General features: G+C 55.4%; 1 protein-coding gene across 3 annotated transcripts in view; it reads left to right on the top strand.

Moving 5' to 3' along the window:
- The first annotated feature begins 1527 nt into the window (after positions 1-1527).
- The window catches only part of LOC142458892 (zinc-regulated GTPase metalloprotein activator 1B-like), a 29090-nt gene continuing 9186 nt past the window's right edge, over positions 1528-21431 (top strand). The window contains exons 1-8 of one of the 3 annotated variants that reach the window (XM_075559858.1): positions 1528-1780; positions 4270-4356; positions 5810-5906; positions 8915-9006; positions 11656-11715; positions 13872-13909; positions 20670-20716; positions 21316-21402. In XM_075559858.1, coding sequence (XP_075415973.1) covers positions 1618-1780; positions 4270-4356; positions 5810-5906; positions 8915-9006; positions 11656-11715; positions 13872-13909; positions 20670-20716; positions 21316-21402 — 671 coding nt within the window. In that variant the 5' untranslated portion in view covers positions 1528-1617. The remainder of the gene's footprint in view (positions 1781-4269; positions 4357-5809; positions 5907-8914; positions 9007-11655; positions 11716-13871; positions 13910-20669; positions 20717-21315; positions 21403-21431) is intronic. The other 2 variants (XM_075559859.1, XM_075559861.1) reach the window with 2 other exon arrangements.

Genomic DNA, 21431 nt, shown 5'->3' with positions numbered 1-21431 from the left:
ACAGCCAATCACACCCTTGGGAGCTGTTCTGCCCTGGACATGGCTGGTTGAGCTGAAATCAAAGACAGCAGTGGGTTGGGTTTGGGATTTTTATTTTTTATGAATGACTTCATCTGGGGGTCGTTGCACATAGGTTCTGCCCAGAATGAAACTGCTGAGCACAGGACCTGGAGGCGGCTCCTCTGCTGATGTACATGGACCCACAGGGCCCAGCCACAAGGGATGCATGCATGGGCCTTAGAGCTTTATTTTTTTAACAGTTTTATTGGCACATAATCTACAGAGCATACAATTCAATAGTTCAGTCATATCAAGAAGAACTGTACAATCATGGCCACAATCAATTTTATGACTCCAACCCCATGGCTCTATCACTTTTAAAATAAGTTGTGTAATCACAATCAGTTCTAATGCTCCCTCCCCTCTCCCCTACATTGCTTGCTCTCAAAATCCCCTCAGCTTAATCTGCAATCCACTACACCTCCAGGGCTCCTCTCGGAAGAAAGGCCTGGTAATCTACTTCAGAAAAAACAGCTTTTGAGAACCCGGTGGAATGCTGGTCCACTCTAACACACATGGAATCTCTGTGACCCTGAGGTCAGCCTGGTGGCAACGGTTTCATACATAATTACAAAACACAACAACAAAACGAACAGCCCTATGCAGTCACAGCCTTCCACTGTCTCCCCAGGAGCCGGGTTGGTCTAGCAGGGAACCCACTGGGCTGCTAACTGCAAAATCAACATCTGGAAACCAGCAGCCTTTCCAAGGACGAAGGAGGAGGCTTTCTACTCCAGTAAAGAGTTACAATCCTGGAAACGCAGGAGGGCAGGTCTACCCTGTCCTACACGGTCACTGTGAGCTGGACTTAACTCAATGCCAGTGGGCACTCTTTGCCCTGTGATTTCAAAGGTAGATTTACTGAGTAAAAAAAGAGTTAAGTTGAGAAAGCCTACGCCCTTTAGAGAGTTTTTTTTCAGATCAGACCAGGAACCTTGGTGGAGGGGCAGGTTAGGATCGGGGCTTTTAACTGCCAGGTCAGTAGTTGGAACCCATTAGTAGCTCCCCAGGGAAAAGGTGAGTCTTCTGCTTAGTCGATAGCCGCAGAAACGCAAAGGGGAAGTTCCACCGTGTCCCACGGGGTTGCTAAGAGTCAGAATCAACTCAGTGGCAGTGCATTGGCTTTTGAGTTTTTCAGATCAGGGCACCCACCTTGGGTACCAACCATCCGGGCCTCAGATCTGCCAAAAGGTTAGGTTGTAGGCCACATGAGGGCAGCTTCAGGGCGGGCCGCTTCCGACGCCCCGCCCCGCCCCGCCCCGCCCCGCCCCGCCCCGCCCCGCCCCGCCCCGCCCCGCCCCGCCCCGCCCCGCCCCGCCCCGCGGTCCAGGGGCCACGCCCCGGGGCGTGTCCCAGATGACATAGAGGGCGGGGCTAAGAGGGGCGAGCCTCGCGCAGGTAGACGGGGAGGGCCTGGGCGGAGCGCGTCTCGTCGCGGCGTGATGACGTCGCCGGATCTGGCGCGACGTGCTCCGCCGGCGCCGCGGAGAGTTGGATGTTTTGGTTCCGGCTTCTTTCTGGCTCCTCAGCTGAGGAGGAGGCAGGCTGTTGGCCAGGATGATAGAGGCGGATGGCGCTGAGGCTCAGGCGGAGGAAGAGGAGCAAGCGGAGGAGGCCTGTCCCGAGTTGGTTCCCATTGAGACGAAGCGCGGAGCGGAGGACGAGGAAAGTTCTGGCCCCGGCGCCAAGATCCCCGTCACGATTATCACCGGGTACTTAGGTGACTAACACGCCGGCTAACAGGGAGCCGGGACTTGGGGATCTCTCCCGAGGCTCGGGGGCTCCTGGCGGGGCACTCATTCTCCGGGGGAGGGGGCGCTGTCCTCGCAGGGCCGGTGGACCAGCCCCCGCTGCTCCCGATCCACCAGGCTTGCATTTTGCCACGTGTTCTGGCTTTGCGGTTGGAAGCCAGGCCGGTCGCCCTGGCTCTTGTGACCCCCCCTTAGCGAGTCGCGGACCTTCCCCGGCGTCCCGGCTGGGACACTCCAGTCCTGAGTACCCTCGGAGGGCCCCCGACAGCGATTCCTCGGGCAGTTTGGGGGATGATCCTCGTGCAAAGCACGGCGGGAGGCAGTAGGGATGGAGGCTGCCCAGCTGGCGGCTGGGGCGCCCCAGGACCAGAGGTGGTCAACCGGATCCACCTCCCCCAAAGGCAGTTTGCAGGTCCCCTGGATTCTAGGGCCCAGATGCACTTCGCTGGAGAAGTCTGAGAAGCACCATTTGAAAATCTGAACAGTTATGTGGAGAGGTTAGAATCGGTACAGAACTGTATTAACAAGGCCGAGACGAATTTTAATGGAATACAGTGTGATCGGTTTCGGGGAATAGCTCCGTTCCTAGATGGCTGCTGAGACACGTGTGAGCCTGGTGTGATCACACCTCTTGTGATGATCCATCAGCTCTTTAGGGGAGTAGAAAGCCTCATCTTTCTACCCAAGAGTGGCTGGTGGTTTCAAACCGCAGACCTCTTGGTTAGCAGCCCGGCATGTAAACACTATGTCTCCAGGGTTAAATCACTAGTGCAGTTTGTGTGTGTGCATAGTTTCCAAGCACATTCTCATTTTGGTAACTCCCACCGCTGTTCAGAGGCTGCTTCAAAGTTGAGCAGCTCCCTTGTTCAGAGCCACTTCCTTCAGTCTTGTTCCTCTGCCTTCTCCATTCTGCACACCGTTGTAGTTTGGTGCCATCAAGTCAGTTGAGACTTATCACAAACCCATGCAGGAGAACTGAGCCCCGGTACATGCAGTATTCTCGGCCAACACCCTTATTCAAATGCACCCATTTTTCCCCCTTCCTTTTACATCACCTAGCTTGTTTGTGGGTTGAACCTACTCAAGAGGCCGGGCAGTGGGGAAGGACTGAAGTATTGAGAACCCCACGGGGCAGTAGTACGGTACACACAGAATCGTCCAGACCACAGAAACCAGACCCACCGCTGTGGAGTTGATTCTGACTTATAGCCGTAGACTCCGCTACAGAGTTTCCAAGTCTGAGACTGCAAACTTTTATTGGGGCAGCCAGCCTCATCTTTCTCCGTTGGAGCAGTTGGTGGATTTGAACCACCAATTTTGTGGTTAGCAGCCCCATGCTCACGGGACAATGCCACCTCTACATGTCTTTAAAGCTTGGAGTCCATTCTCTGAAGTGCAGGAACAAGGACCAGTGAGAGCAGCCTGCATGACGCTGAGTGGTGGTGGGGGAATGTTTTCATTTTTCCCCCATGACATTTTTCTTGAGATCTTTCCACCTACTTTTGTGGTGTCTCCTTTGTAAGTTGTTTTCTTTCGCTTTCACACCCATGTGGCCTGCTTTTCGCCACTTCTCTACTTCCTGTGCTTACCTCCTTCTAATCCCACCGCTCCTGTGATCTGGTGGCCAGCGCTAGGGAGCCGGCACCCTCTTGGCGGGCGATCCCAGGTGTGCCGAATAGGCCTGTACTTACAGGGTTTCCAATGTGGGAACCTTGCAGAAGCAGATCGCCAGGCCTGCCTTCCAAGGCGCCTCCAGGGGCGTTGACTCTCCAGCGTTGCTGGTAGTTGTCCAGCTGGAACCCCCTGGCAGCACCCAGGGTTGCCTCCTGAGAGCTTGTTGTTGTTGGGTGCCGCGAGTTGGTTGTGACCCCTGGCGACCAAAGCACCGCCCTGCCCGCGCATCCTCACAATTGTCCTTGTGTTTGAGCCCCTCGTTGCAGCCACTGTGCCGGTCCATCTCGTTGAGGGCTTCCTCTTGTACACTGCCCCTCCAGTTTACCAAGCACCATGTCCTCGACCAGGGACGGTCTGTCCTGAGTCAGGTGCAGTTTGCCACCTAGTGGGTGAAGTCCGTGTAACCGCCTGACTGCCTCGTCCTGTCTCAGCTCCCCACTCCTGGCACGCTGAGTGCTTAGGCACGCTGGTGTGACCGGGCTGCCGCGTGTGTGCCGCGTGCCGTGTAGGGACTGAAAATAAAAGACAGCTCCTTCTTTGTAACTGTCATGGACCCAGACTGTGCATTCCATTGTCCAGGAAGCAGTGTCCGTTTCCTGATTGTTAACACCCCCATAACTGCTTGGCCGTTTCCTGCTTTAAGGGATTCTTATAAGGGGTCTAAGGTTCCCCCTTCTGTGCCCCAAGTCATCGCCATGTGGAAAATGGGGAACGGGGCTGCTCACGCGTGCTCTGCGCCTTTAACATTGACCTTTGGGTTTTGTGGCTTGACACCGCGGTCCAGGTGCCGGGAAGACCACGCTCCTCAACTACATCCTGACTGAGCAGCACAGTAAGAGGATCGCCGTCATTCTGAATGAATTTGGGGAAGGTAAGTAAAATTCAGTGACGACTTCAGCAGCCTGCCGGGCAGTCACTTCCACTGACTGAAAACTGGAAACGTGAGGCTTTCTGCTGTGGACACTGGTCCCAGAGAACTGGGGAAAGCGGCCATTTTCTACGAAGCTTCACTGTGCACGCCTGTGGGGGCCTGGAGTCAGAGCGTGTCCTTCTGTGTTTGGCATGGTTTTTATGTGGAAGAAATCGCGATGGAAGTAGAAATCTAAACATCTGAGAGGAACGGGGTTTATTTGTTTGTGTCTACTGATCCAAAGCCATTGCGATTCAGTCTGTGGGTGAGGAAGAGGGTGCCGCTCCTCATGTTTCCCCGGCTGCTTCTCTACACAGCCGACCGCTGTGTCTTTCTTTCTCCGGCATCTGTCTCCCTGACGACTAGGTGCCAGTTTAATGGGAGGAGCCTGGTGGCATCATGCCAGGCTACGTGCTGGACTGCTAACTAACTGCAGGCTCCTCAGGTGGAAAGCACCGAGCCCCTCCTCAGGAGAAAGACTGACCGTCTCAGAATGCTACGGGCACTGTGCCCTGTTCTGTGGGGTCTCTCAGTCGGCATCGACTGGATGCCGTGAGTTTGGAGTGCTTGAGTTTAATAAGAAAGTCACTGGTTTCTAGTGCCCTCCGTTTAGGAAAAAGCGTGATTCCAGGGAAATTGAATGACATTCCTTAAGCTTAAAGTTGTAAAGCTTTCCCCCTGAGAACTAGGAAGGTGCTTTTGTACTGACGGCATTGTGTGCTGCAACTTACAGAAAATGTTTAGGAACACTTGCCTTAGTTTAAATGCACACGTACCCTGCCAGCCATCAAAGCTAGATTTTTCACCTAGAGGTGAACCTAGGTGCTCCCCCTGCAGGCGACTTCTGTCTTCAGGTTGAACTAGCAAAGGTTCACGGCCTTCAAGGCCATGCTGACTCACAGTCACCTGGTACAGGGCAGGGTGGAGCTGCTCCTGGGGGTTTCCCAGACTGGAACGATTTACAGGAGTAGAAAGCCTGTCTCTCTCCCAAGGAGAGAGTGGTTTGAACTGCTGACCCTGTGAATTGCCGCCCAACCCATAACCACTGTACTGCCAGAGCTCCTTTTGGAAGAAAGAAAAGCGGAGATGACCCGGCCCTGGGATGCCAATCCTTAGGTCACAGAATGGTGGGAAGATATGACATGGCCTCCCTGCCGTGAGCTCAGCGTAGCCGGGGTTGCCCAGTGAATGCCAACAGGCCCTGGCGGACCAAGGGATTAAGTAGTGGGTTGCTGACCCGAAGGTCAGTGGTCGAGCTCCCCGCATGACTCCAGGGGAGAGAGATGTAGCTTGAGAAACACGATAGGGTAGTTGTCCCTCAACTGAAAGGGTGGGTCCCTGTGTGCCAAGGTGGGCCCGGCCGAGTGGGAGGTGACTGACCACAGGCTGACCCGCTGTTTGTGGCCTGTCCTAGGGAGCGCCGTGGAGAAGGCGTTGGCAGTCAGCCAGGACGGCGAGCTGTACGAGGAGTGGCTGGAGCTGCGCAACGGCTGCCTCTGCTGCTCTGTCAAGTGAGGAGCCTGCTGCCCCCGCCGCCCCCTGCTGCCCTCGTGCTGTTCCTGTCCACTGTCACCGTGTTGTCGCCCTGACCTTTCCATGTGCTGTCCCATCTGCTCTCACCCTGCTGTCCCCTTCTACTCTGCACCTCCTGTCACCCTCTGCCCATCTGTCACTGCTGTCACCATTTGCTGCCGCTCTCTGCTGTCACCTGCCGTCCTCATTTGGTTGTTGCTTCTGTTGCTGTCTCCTGTCACCCTGCCACCACTGTCTGTTGACACCACTTGCTGCCGCTCTCTGCTCCACTGCTGCTGGTGACTGCTGTCGCTGTTCGTGGCGGACATTTCAGGCGCGGTGTTTCGTCCACACGGTGGCTGAGTCACAGAGCCCACGTCACCGTGGTTTCACACAGGAAGCAGACTTGCTGGAATGTGTTTCCTTACAGTGTTTGCTGCTCTTGGCGTTACTGATTCTACCTGCCCTGGCTTCGCAGGTGCCCTGAGCCAGTTCTTCTCTGGTGGCAAGGGTGACAGGATGTGCCCTCTGCCTCTGTGACCATGTCATGTGGGCCCTCACCCTCTGTCTGTACTGACTGCCTCCCAGAGCACATGATCCCTTCCCAGGGGCTGTGTCTCCCTCAGAGCCTCGACTCCCGCCTGACCCCTAGTGGTCACTCAGGCCCTTGCTGGATGCATTTTGAGAAGCGTGCCGAGGCCGTTGTGTGCTCGGCACTTCTACCCAGTCTGGCAGTGACTGGACCGTCCCTGCTCCCTGGAGGCTGACTCACGCCCCAGAGTGTCTGCGGCAGACGTGCCCGAGGGGCTCGGATGGTAACCGCCTGGTCTTCACACCAAACGTGCTGAGCTGTAATCCCCACACCGGCCCCCCAGCCATCTTTATCCCCCTTAAAAATCAAAGTCCACACCCTTTACTCTCCACTTTCCCCAAGCCCCTCGCCCCATCCTGGCTGCCCCTCCCTGGCAGGGCCTAGTTCCTGTGGCCACTCCATAGCCGTGGGAATGCTCTGCGGCGTGAGGCTCTGGGCTCGTGCTTTCTGATGGCTGCTGGGCTCTGAGCTCGTGCTTGGCGGCTGCTCCACACAGCAGGGCTGGCACCGCTGGTCTCGCGGCATCTGCTTCCCTCAGAGTGCGGTTACGGGTCAGCTGGGGACTCTGTGGGGACCCGCCCAACTGCCCCATGCCCTCTCTCTTCCTGTCCAGCAGCGGATGGACGTGCCCAACCTCCTCTCGAGTTCTGGTTCTCGCCCTCGGTGGGGGTGAGGTCTCACGACTGCCTTCGGCCACTTGCATCTCTTTGAAGCTCTGTCTTTCCAAGCCCTTTGCCCATTTTCCGTAGGTGGTTTGGATCCTTGTTGTGAGTCCTACGAAAACCAAAATCCAAACTTACTGCCATCGAGTCACATCAGACTCAGCGATCCTATAGGACAGGGTAGAGCTGCCTCTGCGTTTCTGAGACTCACTCTTAGGGAGCAGAAAGCCTCATCTTTCTCCTGAAGAGTAGCTGGTGGTTTCGAACTGCCGATCTTGCAGTTAGCAGCCCAAAACATAAGCACTACGCCACCAAAACTCCCGTGAATTCTGAGTTCTTTTATTATATTCTGCTCACTAGACCCACGGAGTCGACCGCACAGCAGCTCACTGCAGCACTCCCAGCGGTTAGCGCCCTCTGATGCACAGAGCCTGTCATGCGGTCAAGTCCAGCTTGGGCAGTTCCCTCTTTGTCACGGCCCTGTTGCCAGTCACTCCACAGAGGGGTCACCGAGGTGCATCCACTTCCTCCTGAGCTTGTTGTGACCCCTTTCGGACTGACTGTGTGCATAGCGGGAGCATCCCTGTGCGTCCGCGGGTCCACATACCGCGAGTGGAGCAGACGGTGCCGGCCCCGTGCAGGGGATGTGGCAGCCTCGTACCCACCTCCCCGACAACGGAGGCCCCACCCAGGAAGGGTTTCTTCACTTGAGATGCTGCTGGAAGAGACGCGGGAAGTTGGCCCAGCGTCCTCACTCAGACACGGGTTCACTGTGAACAGACGCACTGGGACCCGCCCCTGAGATCAGCGACGGCTGCAGACAAGCGCGCTCAGTAGAGGCATGGCTCAGTCTCCTGACTGCCTTGTTAAAATGAAGGTTCAGCGGAGACTGGCTGCCGGGAGGAGCTACTGGGCCCGTTCAGCTCAAGGCAGCACGGGCAGCCTGCTCAGGTGCTGGCGACCGTGTGGGTGCCCTCCAGAGGTGCCGTGACGGAGAGACGCTGTAAGGACAGTGCAGCCCCCGTCGGTGAGAAGGAGCCCAGGAAAGTTGCCCCAGGGGGTTTGCATCCCTCGTGACGGCGCACCTGCTCCTTTTCCCAGGATGACAGGCGCTGTCGCGGGAGCCCCGGCCTTGCTCTCACACACACCCCCGCCACGCCCAAGACTTTTTTTCCCTTGCAGACTCAAAGAGCCTTTCAGAGGACATGAGTCTAGCCTCTCGGTGATGCCGAAGCTGCTCTTTGGCCGTGGTGGAAATGGACGTGGGCAGGGTTGAGCGAGCCACCACCAGAGAGCACATGGATGGTGGGGTGGGTGTGCGGGAAGCCAACGTGCTTCCAGGTAAGCTTTTGTCTAGACAGGGTTTCTGTGATTTCCCACCCTCATGGAGTGGCGGGGACATGGTGAGGGTGTCCTGACCGTGGCATTGAACTCCGAGCATGGATCAGGGTTGCCTTCATTGGGGCTCGGTGCTTTTTCTTGACTAAAGCTACTAAAGTAACATGATCGCTTTGGCCACGTAAGTGTACATCTGCCCGCGTTTAGTTTTAGCAGCAGTTTAGCCAGGAGCGCATCGCAGTCCTTGGCACTGGATCCCCAACCGTGGGGGGGCGTTCCGCCAGAGGCTCCGTGTCTTCTCACGACTGGAGATAAGTTTGTCTCGAGTGACTGCCTATGTCAAAACAATGTTTGTAACAGTCACCTTGAAACACTCCGGCACTTGGCTGACTCACTGGGTTTGGGTGTTTTCTAGGGACAATGGCCTCCGAGCTATAGAGAACCTCATGCAGAAGAAGGGCAAGTTTGATTACATCCTGCTAGAAACCACTGGACTAGCAGATCCCGGTAAGAAACTAAGTTATTAACAGTGAGGATTTATTCTTGGACCTTCAGAAGTAGGTATACTAGAGAAGTATGTAAATTATTAGAGCTCTACTTTAGTGTTTAACAAGAGGGAAAAGACTTTCTATGGGTTCTTTATGGTAAACACGCTGTGGACAACCAGAAGAAAATGAAGACCGACTCTGTCTTGGATGAAGTACAGCCTCCTTAGAGGCAAGGTTGGCGAGACGTGGTCTCACCGACATGGGGCTAGTCCTCAGGAGAGACGCGTCCCCACAGAAGGACATGGTGCGTGGTAAAGTTGAAAGGTGGTGAGAACGAGGAAGACCTTCGATGAGGTGGACTCACAGTGACATCAGTCACACGCTGCCCCTTTGCAAGAGAAGAGCTCCGGGAGAAGCAGAAAGATGAGCGGAGCCTGGAGGGTTACCACAGTGGGGCCGTCGCTGTTGACGCCCTGGCTCCAGAGATGAGGGGTCGACGCTCCTCCAGTTTGTGCAGCCTGCGCTCTTCCGACATTGCCGGGTTTCCAACATGGACTCCTGCCAGCCTCCCTTGACTGCCCTGCCCGATGGCTCTCGTGCTGGCACCACCCTCAACCCCGAGACGCTCGAGCCCATGCCTGCAGCCACTGCGCCCTTCCTCTTTCTCGCTGCCCCCCGCCTCCCAAGCAGGCTGCTCTTCTCCAGGGACGGGTCTCTCCTGACAACAGGTCCAGTGTTCGTGAGACAGAGCCCTCCACCTGGCCTCTGAGGGCCGTTCTGGCCGCACTTCTTCCAGGAGGGATGTGCTTGTGCCTCTGGCCGTCCGTGGCACTGTCCGCGTTCTGCGGCACCGTCCGTCCAGTGGGGAGGCAGACGTGAGAGAGACGGGCTCTCTGCTCCCCTCGCTCAGGCCTCGATCCGACTTCCACATGCGTATGAGGTGACTGGCAGAACAGGGGGGGACATTAGGGGTGAGAATCTGCTCTCGGCTGGAGTTCAGGACAGACGTGCTGCTCTCTGCGGGCCTTGCAAGCCATGGTCTGAATGGGACTCGCTGGACGTGGGGAGTCAAGAAAGCTGGTTGTCACAGTGGTCAGGGACTCACGTGCTTTCGAACTCACAGGGGCTGGACCCCCTCACTCATGCAGACCCTCTTTCAGCCCCGCAAGTGAGGGCCGTTCCCTTGGGCAGGTGAGCTGGTCCCCGTGCGGAGCCCAGCACCCCAGCTGGGAGCGAGCGCATTGTCCAGAGAAAGTCATTTCTGTGATGAGCCGGACACGTTGACTCCCAGACTGTTCCTCACAAATCCAATTTTGGTCAAATCGGAAACGATCATGTTTTGGGGAAATCGACCGGCATCAGAAAGCCATTAGTGCGAGTGGCCTCTGCTGTGTCCTGCATGAATACTCCCGTACGCGGTGACAGGCGTCACCGTGGCACGGTGCCTGGGGACCAGCGTCTGGCAGCAGGCTGAGCCCAGCTCCTCCTTTGCACCCGGCCATCAGTCCTTCTCGACAGCCCTGTCTGTCACAAATGGGACCAGGGATGCACTGACAAGTGACACACGCCTGCTGTGGCCGGCCGTCTCTCAGGACCTGGCGGCTTCTGACCAAATCATTGCCTTTTTCTTTTTTTTAACTTAAAAAAAAAATCATCTTAGGGGGCTCGTACAACTCATCACAATCCATCCATCCATTGTGTCAAGCACATTTGTACATTTGTTGCCATCATTCTCAAAACATTTGCTTGAGCCCTTGGTTTCAGATCTTCGTTTTTTTTCCTTCGCCTTTTTCATTTTAAGTTGGGATTTCTGCTCAGAAGGTCTGTTTCTCTCAGCCCAGTTTTTGACTGGCACTAAGTAAATCCCATCAAGAATTATTAGAAACCTAGATGTATCTACTGTTTCTTTTCTCTACTGAGTATATGTGTGTGTGTTACCTTGTTGCTATTGGGGTTGTACACAGTAACAACCACAGATCACCCAGAAAAAAGCAGAAATCCTATTGCTCTCAAGTGGGTTCTGACTCCCAGGGGCCTCAGGACAGAGTAGAACTCCACCCAGCATGTCAGTGACTGTGTGTCCATCCTGACAGAAGCAGACGGACTGCCACCTCTCCCGTGGGAGCAGCTGGTGTCTCAACTACTGGGCTTCAGCCGCTGCCCACATGGGCCCCTTGCACCCAACTGACGGAGCGGGCCAGCAGCCCCTACGGGCCGCTCCGTGGTGCGGTTGACCCTCCCTCAGCAGTGGGGCCCCCACGCCTTCCTCGGCGTACTGGCTGCTCCTCCGCCGTTGGCAAAAGTGCAGCCTCCTCGTCGTTCTCGCCCTTGGGCCTCTACTAACACTGCAAGGGCACGTCTTTCCCGACGAGGTGTTTTGGGGGTGTCTGTGCTGCATCGAGCGTTTCCTTCAGAGGGGTGTCGCCTTCCCTATGAGCACCAGAGGCTGGCACTGACTGGCCAGAGCACATGTTACTGCCCGGTGGGGAGAGGGGGGCAGTGGGGAAAGGGGTGGCCTGGCAGGAAATCGAATGAGTAAGACAGGCAGGGGAACGGCGGCAGATGATCTCGCTGAAGTCCCTGAGATGCAAAGGCCATCTGGAATTTGTACGTCTCTGCGTTTTCCCTGTGTGCAATCCCACTGAAGGAACGTGTCCTGTCTTTGCAGGGGCCGTGGCATCCATGTTCTGGGTGGACGCTGAATTGGGCAGCGATATTTATCTCGATGGTAAGTTATGGAAAACGAAACTTCTGTTTTTCAGGTCAAGCCCCTACTCGCTGGCTGGCACACACACTGTCATGTCGGCTCTGGCCTTGTGCTCTGTGAGGTGGTTCAGTGTAGGCCGACCCGTCTCACTTGGGCCCAGGCTGAGCAAGTTAGCTCATCGGCACCTCCACCCCCAGGAGCCTGTGGTGGGGTGTGCGTGCACAGCTAAGGCTGTGGTCAGAGACGAGGAGGCTCCCATTGCTGTGCTCATTAACACAAGGTCCACGGACATTTCTTACCCACTGATGTTTGCAGACACGCGCCACATTGGCATGTGAGTGAAACCACACGCTTTAAAAACCACCTTTTTATATAAAAGCATAACTGTAAGTGGAACTGCGCTTCTGCATGTTTACAGGATACTTGTAATATTCAGCCTTGTGCACCGTGTGAGGTCCTGGGTCAGTGCCTTGTCTGTCTGTACCTCTGAGGTTTACTTTCTAAGGCAGGGGTTCTCTACCTTCCCAATGCCCCGACCCTTTCATACCGTTCCTCATGTGGCGGTGCCCCCCAACCAAAACATTATATTCGTTGCTACTTCATCACTGTCATTTTGCTACTGTCAGGAATCATGTAAGTATCCCGTAGGCAGGATGTATTTTCATTGTTACAAATTGAACATAATGAAAGCATAGTGATTTATGAATCACAAAGACAGTATGTGATTATATTGTGAAATATTTATTTCTAATGACAAATAGATGAAATTTTGTCTTGAAGCATGGTGCAGCCTGGGTAACAGTCTTAATGTAACAACAGTAAACTACACTGCTACATTTTGCGACAGTCTGCGGTTAAAAGCCGACGTCAGTGTGAAGGTTGAGATCGCTTCTTTCTCACCAGATCAGCGTATCTGGATGTGGCGGACCCCCCTGGAGACGGTAGTGGGGTGGTGTTTCCCATGGTCTTAGGGGACCTGCTGGTCTAAAGGCTCTCTGAGGATACGTTGATTACTATGTAACGCTTTCATGAATGAACTGGACTTGCCGGAATTAATGCTCAGTTGATGTTCGCATCAAATTGACGCGCATCTGAAGAGACAGGTCTGCTACGCAGAGGGTGTCGAGATACCAAGGGCTTAGAGGAAAGCGAGTGTGGATACACATTTGTCTTGTGAAATGCATACAAGTCAGCATAAATGTACAAGGTAAAATGTAAGAGGTTCCTGTTACTTTCATTGAGGAAATGACGGTCCCATAAACCTGGTGTTCAGCCCTCCCCCCCCCCCCCAGCCTTTTCCCCTCCTCACACCCCACCCTTTCGGCCGGCTTTCCTGTAGGCTTCTTTCATTGTTCCGTAAGCCAGGTCTTGCAGAGGACCAGACGGAGGGGGAGACGCCTTGGCTCTGGCTCTCGGGTCCTCCTAATACCTGCACACTAAACCTATTTGACTCTTAGCCTCTGAGACCATGACGTCGGGTATAAATAAGGCTCACTGAATCGACTGAGAGAAACCAGGGTGTAGCTTACACCAATGCTTCCGCCATGCCGGCCATGAGAGCTTGAGCAGTCTGGGGTATGGGAAATAAGGTCTCCACGCTCAGCTGCAATTTGCTAAGCAGGGACTTCAGGGCCAAGGACAGTGCCTTGTGAGCCCATACCTTCAAACAAACTCTCACGTCACTCACAGGTCATCTGTCTCAGGCTTCCTGTTGACCTACCACTTCCTCTGCTTCAGGAGGAGCCCTGGTGGCTATGTTTTGGACTGCTGACCCCAAGGTCAGCAGTTCAAAACCACCACCTGCTTCTCGGGAGAAAGACGAGGCTCTACTCCCATATAGAGTCACAGCTGGGAAACCCACAGGGATGGCTTTGCCCTGCACTGGAGAATCTGACAAGTCAGAATCAGCGCCATCGCAGTGAGCCTTCTTGCTTATTTTAAATTCCCTCCAACCTTTCAGACTGCCTGCGCTGGGCAGCTAGCAGACCTTTGAAAGACACTGATGTATTAGTGCAGTCGAGTTAAATCATGGTGTCAGCCAGCCAGAGAGAAACCAGTGACTTAGGTGTACCATTTATAAACAGGGCGCGTATGCTTATTTCAGTGCCACCTCTCAGGGCTGACATTCACAAACATGGTCTCCAAGAAAGGTGACTCCACTGTGCGTTCCTTTGTAGGGATCGTGAGTGTGGTTGACGCGAAATACGGCTTTAAGGTAAGTGGCAGACTGACTGTGCGCGGCGGGCCCTGCTGCAGCGGGCTGATGGGTTGGTCTCTTGGCTGCGTGGAATTTTCAGAAAGGGTGCCCTGCACAGTGGATGGCAGTGACAGGGGTTTCTTGATGGATGTCCGTGCTGTAGCTCGGCTTGATGAAGACATGCGGTTTTGAATGATACTATTCTGGGGCAAGCACTGGAGGGGGGGGGTCAGGGTAAAATTGGGATGTTTGGGAGCAAGCCCACCCCAGAGAAATCCTCCTGCCCAACAGACCCTTGAGCCTGAAAAAGCACGGTGGGGGGGGGGAGGTAAGGGGGGGGGCGGTGTTTCTTGTTCAACCATCCCCAGGTGCCATGGAGTTTTAAAAATCTACCACTGGGCCTGGAAGAAGTTGAGACTCACTGGGAGGTGAGGGGCAGAGGTGGCTTGCGTTTGGGTGGATGGTCTTTGATGGGATGTTTGTCCTGCGTGGGGTGGTTTGTGGGAAGTGTCTCTGAGCACCAAGCCCTCCAGCCTCGGTCTATCAGATGTGCTCGGAGGGTCTCAATGAAAAGGAACCATGCCATCTCCACTTCCTAAGTTATGGGCCACTGAGGCTGGAGGTGCGAGATGCCCGCTCCTGCCCCTGCTAGGGACCCATGACTTCTTAGAAGTTTAAATTTAATACTTAAAGAAATCTAGTCAGCTTTGTATTCTATCCCACAATAAATTGCACGCTGAACTTACTCTATGTGTGAGTCTGGGTGGACTAGAGAAACAAGTCCAGACACTCGTGTGTAGGAAAGAGCTTTATAAAAGAGCAATTGAACATCAAGAACACATCCCAGCCCGATCCAGATCAAGTCCATAAGTCCAGGATTAGCCCGTATGTCCAGCACCAGCCTGTAAACTCCTCTTCAGACTCAGAACACAGGGCTCTGGCTGCCTTCAGCATAGCTCCATGTGGCTTGTCAGCAGGAATGTCTCACAGGGAGTGTGTGTCTTGAAGGGAGTGTGTATCCCATCTCCAGGGAGCTATTTATCTCCTTAGCACTGCCTCCAAATGAGGTCACCAAGCTGGGACCTGATTGACAGGCTGGACTCCACCCTTCACTCTTAACAGTCTCAAGGTGACAACAGATTATGTAAATACCGCACTTTCTCTGAAGTGGGCTTTTGTGACCCCTTCTTCCACGTCCTGAATGAAATGACTCTGTGGAAGACAGTTGAGTTTTCCGAGAAAGCCCCCTTCATGAGCCCTTCAAGTTCCTCAGGGATAAGCCCACAGGGCCAAGGGCTCCAACTCACAGCAATCCTGTCGGACAGGGTGGAATGAACTGCCCCTGCGGGGTTCCGAAGCTTGGAAGCAGACAGCCTCACCGTTCTCCCAGTGGCTGCACCACTAGGGCTCCTCGCCCAGGGCTAACCAAACCACCCCCCAACTCCCTGCCATTGTTCCGATGCACAGAGACCCCAGAGGACAGGAGAGCTGCCCCTGTGGGTTTTCGAGCCTGTCACCATTAGGGAGCAGAAAGCCCCCTCTCTCCCCTGAGCAGTGGCTGGTGGTTTCGAACTGCTGACCTAGTAGTTAGCAGCTCACCACGTCACCACTACACCATTTAGGAAACAATTCCTTTTTAGGTTTTTAAGTTCAAATTTATTGATATTCTTAGGAAGCAAAGGATTAAGAGCTGTTTTGGGAAATCATGACTTTTCTAGCAAGCTGTACGTGGGGGTAGCCGTTTTAAAAGGCCCCATTTTGACAGTTTACGATGTAATTGCATTGCTCCTTGCCAGGGGTGGGGGGGAGCGTGTGTGTGTGTGACCCCAAGTCAGCTCCCAGTAGCCCTTGTCTGCGGTGGTTGGCAGCATTAACTGGATCCCGGCACCTGGGTGCCGAGAGAGGACTTCAGTCAGATCCATTCCCAAAGACGGAAGCCCACAGCACGCCACGGTGGCAGACGCAGGCACTTTTTTTTTTTTTTTTCCGCAGGCACGTTTAACCCTGCCACTGTCATCGGACCTCTGGCGTTATAAAATCAGTATCCCTACGCCTGACCGACAGACTGTCAGGATAATGGGAACTTCAGATTTTCCGAGTCGGATGCCAGATAAATAACTGTTCCTTTATATCAAGAATTTGCTCCCTTGTCCAATTGCTCGGGCTGCCAAGCTTGACCCTGGGCGCTGGCTGGTACCCTGGGGCCTTCGGAGGCAGTACAAGCCTCACAGTGGGATAATGGGCAGCAATTTCCGGGGTCACGCTCCAGAAAGCCAGTCATCACCGGCTGAGCCGAGGACCGGCACGCCGCAGCCAGCCAGCCAAATTGAAACTGAAAGAGTCATTGATGTCATGGGTGATCACTCTAATGGGATTGTCACCCACCGATCTGAAATATTCATTTTTAATCACGGGCCGAGAATTGGACACCTTAAAGTGACAGCTCTCCAGACTGAGGCTTGACAGCCGGCCACCGCCACGGCTCCCTGCCGGTCTGCGAAGGTGACAGTGCCTAATGCCGGAGGGCCCGCACAGGGAGCGACAAAGGAAAGGTCGCATTGGGGTCGCTTTGCGATCCCCCGTGGACCTCGCACAAGCTGTGGAGACATTTCCGTCGGGAGCCGTCCGCCTTGGAGAGGGTCAGAAAGAGAAATAGACTGACATCTGCAATGTGTAGCCAGTCTGTACACTGGGTCTCACCTAGACGGGGAGCCTGAAGGCTCCTCGTGGTTCCCCTTGACGAGCTCGCTGCTCTGTCTGCAGAGGAGGGCGCCCTGGACCCCCAACCGGAGCTGTGTCCTCAGTGCAGTGACCTGTAGGGGCGCCTGCGTTTCCTCAGGCCAGGTAGCGAGGGGGAGCCTGAACCTCCTGGAGACCTCGGCCATTTGTCTGATCCAGGAGCCCTGTTTAAGGAGACAGGTATCATCTGAAACATTTCCCCGGGCTTTTCCACCGCGCTCTGGGGGCGGGAGGGGGGAAGGTGAGGCTGTCTATCTCCTTCCCGTCAAGTATAGGCCAGAGGTGGGGACCTTTATCTGCCAAGGGCCACTTGGATTGTTGTAGCGTTATTCATTCACCACCATTTGGACTTTTCAGCTGAAACAGCAGCCTGCTCTTTGTGGTCTCACATTAACTACCTCACCCCTAACGTGGTGGGAGCCGTTTCTCTTTGGGGATGTGTGGGGTGTCGGCTTGTATTGATGATTTTGAGGCCCTGACACGCCTGAAGCAGGAGTCCTGGTGGCATAGTGGTTACATGCCGGGCTGCTAACCTCAGAGCCAGCAGTTCAAAACCAGCAGCCGCTCCTCGGGAGAAAGGCAAAGCTTCCCACTCCCATGAAGAGTCACAGTCTTGGAAACCCACAGGGGCAGTTCTTCCCCGTCCTGCAGGGTCCCGATGAGTCAGAATTGACTTGATGGCAGTGAGGGGGTGGTGTGGGGGGTGGTGTGTGTGTGTGTGTGTGTTCGTTCTTCACCCAGATTTACAGTCTCGGGCCCTAGAGAGCTGTTCTCTGTCCTGTGGGTTGGCACCCACTCAGTGGCAGTGGGTTCATGCGGGGCCACAGCATGCTCAGCAGTGGGTACCACCCAGAACAATTACAGCAAACACAAACTGCATCGGGCACCGAGGGACTGCGTGGTGGCAGGGACACACCTCCTCACCAGCTCTGGATGGGCAGCGAGAATGACCATCGGCATCTGGTCCTAGGAGGTGGAGGGCGGCCAGGTCATCTCTCACTGCTCCTTCTACCATTCGAACCCAAGACCCTTGCTGCTTCCCTGTTGCAGTGACCACATGGACCCCCGACCTTCCTGGTTATGGGGCTTACTAGGGATGCACCGGGCTACAAGCCAGGGTCAGCAAGGACTCGGAGCACAGTTATTTCATCAGGACGGCCCTCCTCTGCGTGGCTTCTGCCCTGCGAGGGCTCGTGTTCTCACAGCTCCTTAGCTGCAGCCAGCCTCCCACCTGCAGCAAGCGCAGCTGCCTCCTGTGCTGTCGGTGCAGTCATGGCTGCTGCCTCACCCACGGGCCAGGAAGCCTGCCGCGTGGTCCTCGGGCCGACTCCTGGTTCTTCCCGCCCCCCTTGCTGTCTCTGGTGTCCCAGCCCTTTTTATTGTCTGCTGGGCCCCAGAGGTTCTCAGCGCAGAGACCCCCAAGGACTGCCCCCGCCCCGCTCTGAAAGCTTCCCTTTCCCACTCCCAGCCTGCCTCATTGCAGCTCCGTCTGATGGCAAAGCTGATTAGTTCCTGCGTGAGGGCTCACTCGCCTTGCCTGGGTCTGCCTTCGTAAGGTGGGGCGGACCATAAGGTCATGTGTACATTATTAGTAAGCTGTGCAAGCACCTCACGTTCACGGTTGCTCCCAAGCGTGAGGCGCTACGGGCAGTGGGTGTGCCGCTCAGGCTCTAAGGTGGTGGTTCTCAGCTTTCCTCATGTCGAGACCCTTTCGTACAGTTCCTCATGTGGTGGGGACCCTGCAACCACAAAATTATTTCCGTTGCTACTTCATAACTAATTTTGCTACGAGTCAGGCGACCCCTGTGAAAGGGCCGCTTGACCCCTACAGGGGTCGCAACCCACAGGTTGAGGAGCGCTGCTAAGCCGATTCTCTTGCTGGCCCTGGCTGCAGCCTGCGTGTCCAGGCAGAGGGCCGGGCTGTGGGCTCTCAGTGCAGCCCCAGGCTAGCAACGGTTATGGAAACACACTGCACCTGGGCCTTTGGAGTCGTTCTTGATAGCGCTTCATTTAACTTCCTGCCCTCCACAGCTGCACAGGGGTCGCACTTGTGTTTGCAGGCTTGCTCCCTCCCACCCCCCGCCCCGAGGAAACCAGTCCTGTTTACCCAAGGAATCTGGTAAAGGTTTAGCAGGAACAAAGCTCTCCCCTGCGATGAGACTGCTCTCAGCTTCCTCTCAGCTTCCTCGTAGATTCCAAACGGAGTCCCCTTGGCCAACCCCCATGGATCGTGAGTCATGTGGTGGCCTAACCTTGAACGTGGCCTGCAGCTGCTCTTCCCGAGTGGGGTCTGATGTCGCTGTCAGCACTGGCGGGGTGCTGTCCCGTTTACCATTGTGTTCATTCCCACAGTGGGCCTGGCCGTGGGGGGACATTGGGGATGCACACCGGACTGGGGCACCACTGCTCCCAGAGAGAAGAAAACGACTTCCAGGGCCTCTTAGCGCCCAAGCCCATTGCTTCCACTCCTAAGGGCCCCAGGGGCAGGGCAGAACTGCCGGTGGGATGTCTGAGATTGTAAGTCTGTAAGGAAACAGCACCTCCTCGTTCTCCCAAGGAGCATCCGGTGTGTTTGAACTGCTGGCCTTGCGGTTACAGATTAGCCCTCAGCCTTGTGCCTGGGATCCCTTTGCGGGCTCTCAGACTCTGGAGTAAGGAGCCCTGTGGTGTGGGTTACTGGCTGGGCTGCTCCGCTCTCCACTCAGACTTGCAGCCTTGGAAACCCCCAGGGGCAGTTCTGTCTGCCCTACAGGGTTGCGGTGAGGTGGCAGTGCTGTGGCATTACGTTTGGTTTGGGTTTTAGGCTCTGGAGCAGCAGTTCTCAACCTGTGGGTCGAGACCCCTTTGGAGATAGAACGAGCCTTTCACAGGGGTCGCCCGATTCGTAACAGTAGCAAAATGACAGTGATGAAGTGGCAATGAAAATAATGTTGTGGTTGGTAGGGGGTTTCTCCACCACAGGAGGAGCTGTGTGAAAGGGCCGCAGCATGAGGAAGGTGGAGATCCTCTGCTCTAGAGGGTCAGCGGAAGAACGGGTCACACTGGTCTCCAGGAGGGTGGTGGTGGGCAGGGGGCAATGTTGGTAGGCACGGGCTACTGTGAGGCTAGAGTAAGACTGGGTCCTTCACAGCCGATTGGTCTCCAGGCGACCTGCGGGGCCTCCAGTGAGCTCTTGCTGTGTATGTCCGGCTGGGGCTGGGGGTTTGGCAGAGGAGGAGGGAAGTATATTCGATTTTATGACAAGTACCGTTTCAGCAGCTTTCCTTTTTAAATAAAGAACTTTTAGGACAGGTATAATTTTTGCAAAAGTAAAAACCCCAGAAGCCTGCCACCGCTGAGTGAATCTGACTCCTCTCGCCCCCGTGGGACGGAGAAGGGCTGCCCCCACTGGGCCCTCAGGCTGTGCTCTCGCCCTCGTGGGTTCAAACCGCCGACCTTTGAGTTCCCAGCCAAGCCCTGAGCCACTGGGCCACCAGTGGTTCTGCATCAAAGCGAAAATACCTGAAATCTGAGCCACACCTGCTCCAGCCTCGGGGTTAGGTTCCCAAGACCAGGCTGGCGTGCAAACGAGTCGTGCGAAACTGGAGGATAACCACGTCCAGGCACAAAAGGGGGGGTGGATGACATCATCACAGCACTGCCCAATGGCAGCCACCGAGTCATGCCCAGCCAGGGTCCCACACAGACTTTATCTTGACAGCCAGCTTCATTAATCCCTCCTCTCGCCTGGCATTCAGGACTGCCAGCCCTCTCATTGATGTGCACTTAGTTGTCAGTGGGAAACATGGACTAGTCAGGGAAGTCATTAAGTGAGGAGTGGGGGGTGTGGTGTTTGTTTCTGTGAGCAAGACAGTGGGAAAGGGATAAAATCCCAAGGCCGCCTTTTGCCCCCAGCTCACAGCGAGGAAACTGGGCCCTGGGAGAGCTGCGGCGGGGTCTGGGGATAGGTGTTCAGTAGGCGGCTGTCCCTAGTGTTCCGTAGTCCGGGGGCTGACCTGAGAGTCCAGTAACCTGTCTCGAAGTTTTTGTGTTCATGTAGCATTTAGCAGAAGAACGGGCAGACGGTACCATCAACGAAGCCACGAGGTACGCCTACTTAAAGTGTCTCTGTGTGCTGGCCCCATGGGGTCATTCAGCAAAGCTGAGCCCCAGAGGCAAACCCAGGAGCAGAGAGATGGCAGGCTGTGCCCTCCCCCTTCCCGCCTTCCTCTGGTACCACAGAACCAAGGCCCAGATAGAGGGCAGGTGCAGGAGGGCCAGGCCAGTCAAGGGGATGGCGTCCGTCCTTCCTGGCCCCGGGGCAGCACTTTGGGGTTGGAGACGATGCTGAGGCACTGCCTCCTGGTTCACATGCCCACAGTTGCTCACTCAGAACCGAGGAGCCAGTGACTAAGGGGTGTGTGACGTGGCCTGTGGAGCGCCGCCTTCTCCTCTGGTACTTGTGCTCCGACTGGTGTGTCGTTAGCTCTAAGGGTTTAAATCGGTGCCCCTGCCCCCAGCATGCTCGGGCTGACAGGACCCAGGCTCTCGGTGTGGTGACAGCCGCTAAGTGGGTTGCTGGGTGGGCCTGGGAGCCCCATGGGAGTGAGCACAGCCCGTCCAGACAAGTGACCGACAAGAAGCCTGTTGGGAAGGGCGTGGGTCTTGACCTCTCCCTGTGACGTCTGCTCCTTGCTTGTTCCCAGGCAGGTCGCCCTGGCTGACCTCATCATCCTCAACAAGACGGACTTGGCTCTAGAAGAGGACTTGGACCGATTGCGGAAGACCATTAGGTATGACATGCGGGCCGGCGCCCTGAGAC

Source organism: Tenrec ecaudatus, chromosome 10, assembly GCF_050624435.1.
Source record: "Tenrec ecaudatus isolate mTenEca1 chromosome 10, mTenEca1.hap1, whole genome shotgun sequence".
Lineage (NCBI taxonomy): Eukaryota > Metazoa > Chordata > Mammalia > Afrosoricida > Tenrecidae > Tenrec > Tenrec ecaudatus.
The sequence above is the reverse complement of the archived record's forward strand: the minus strand, read 5'-3'. Positions and strand labels throughout refer to the sequence as shown.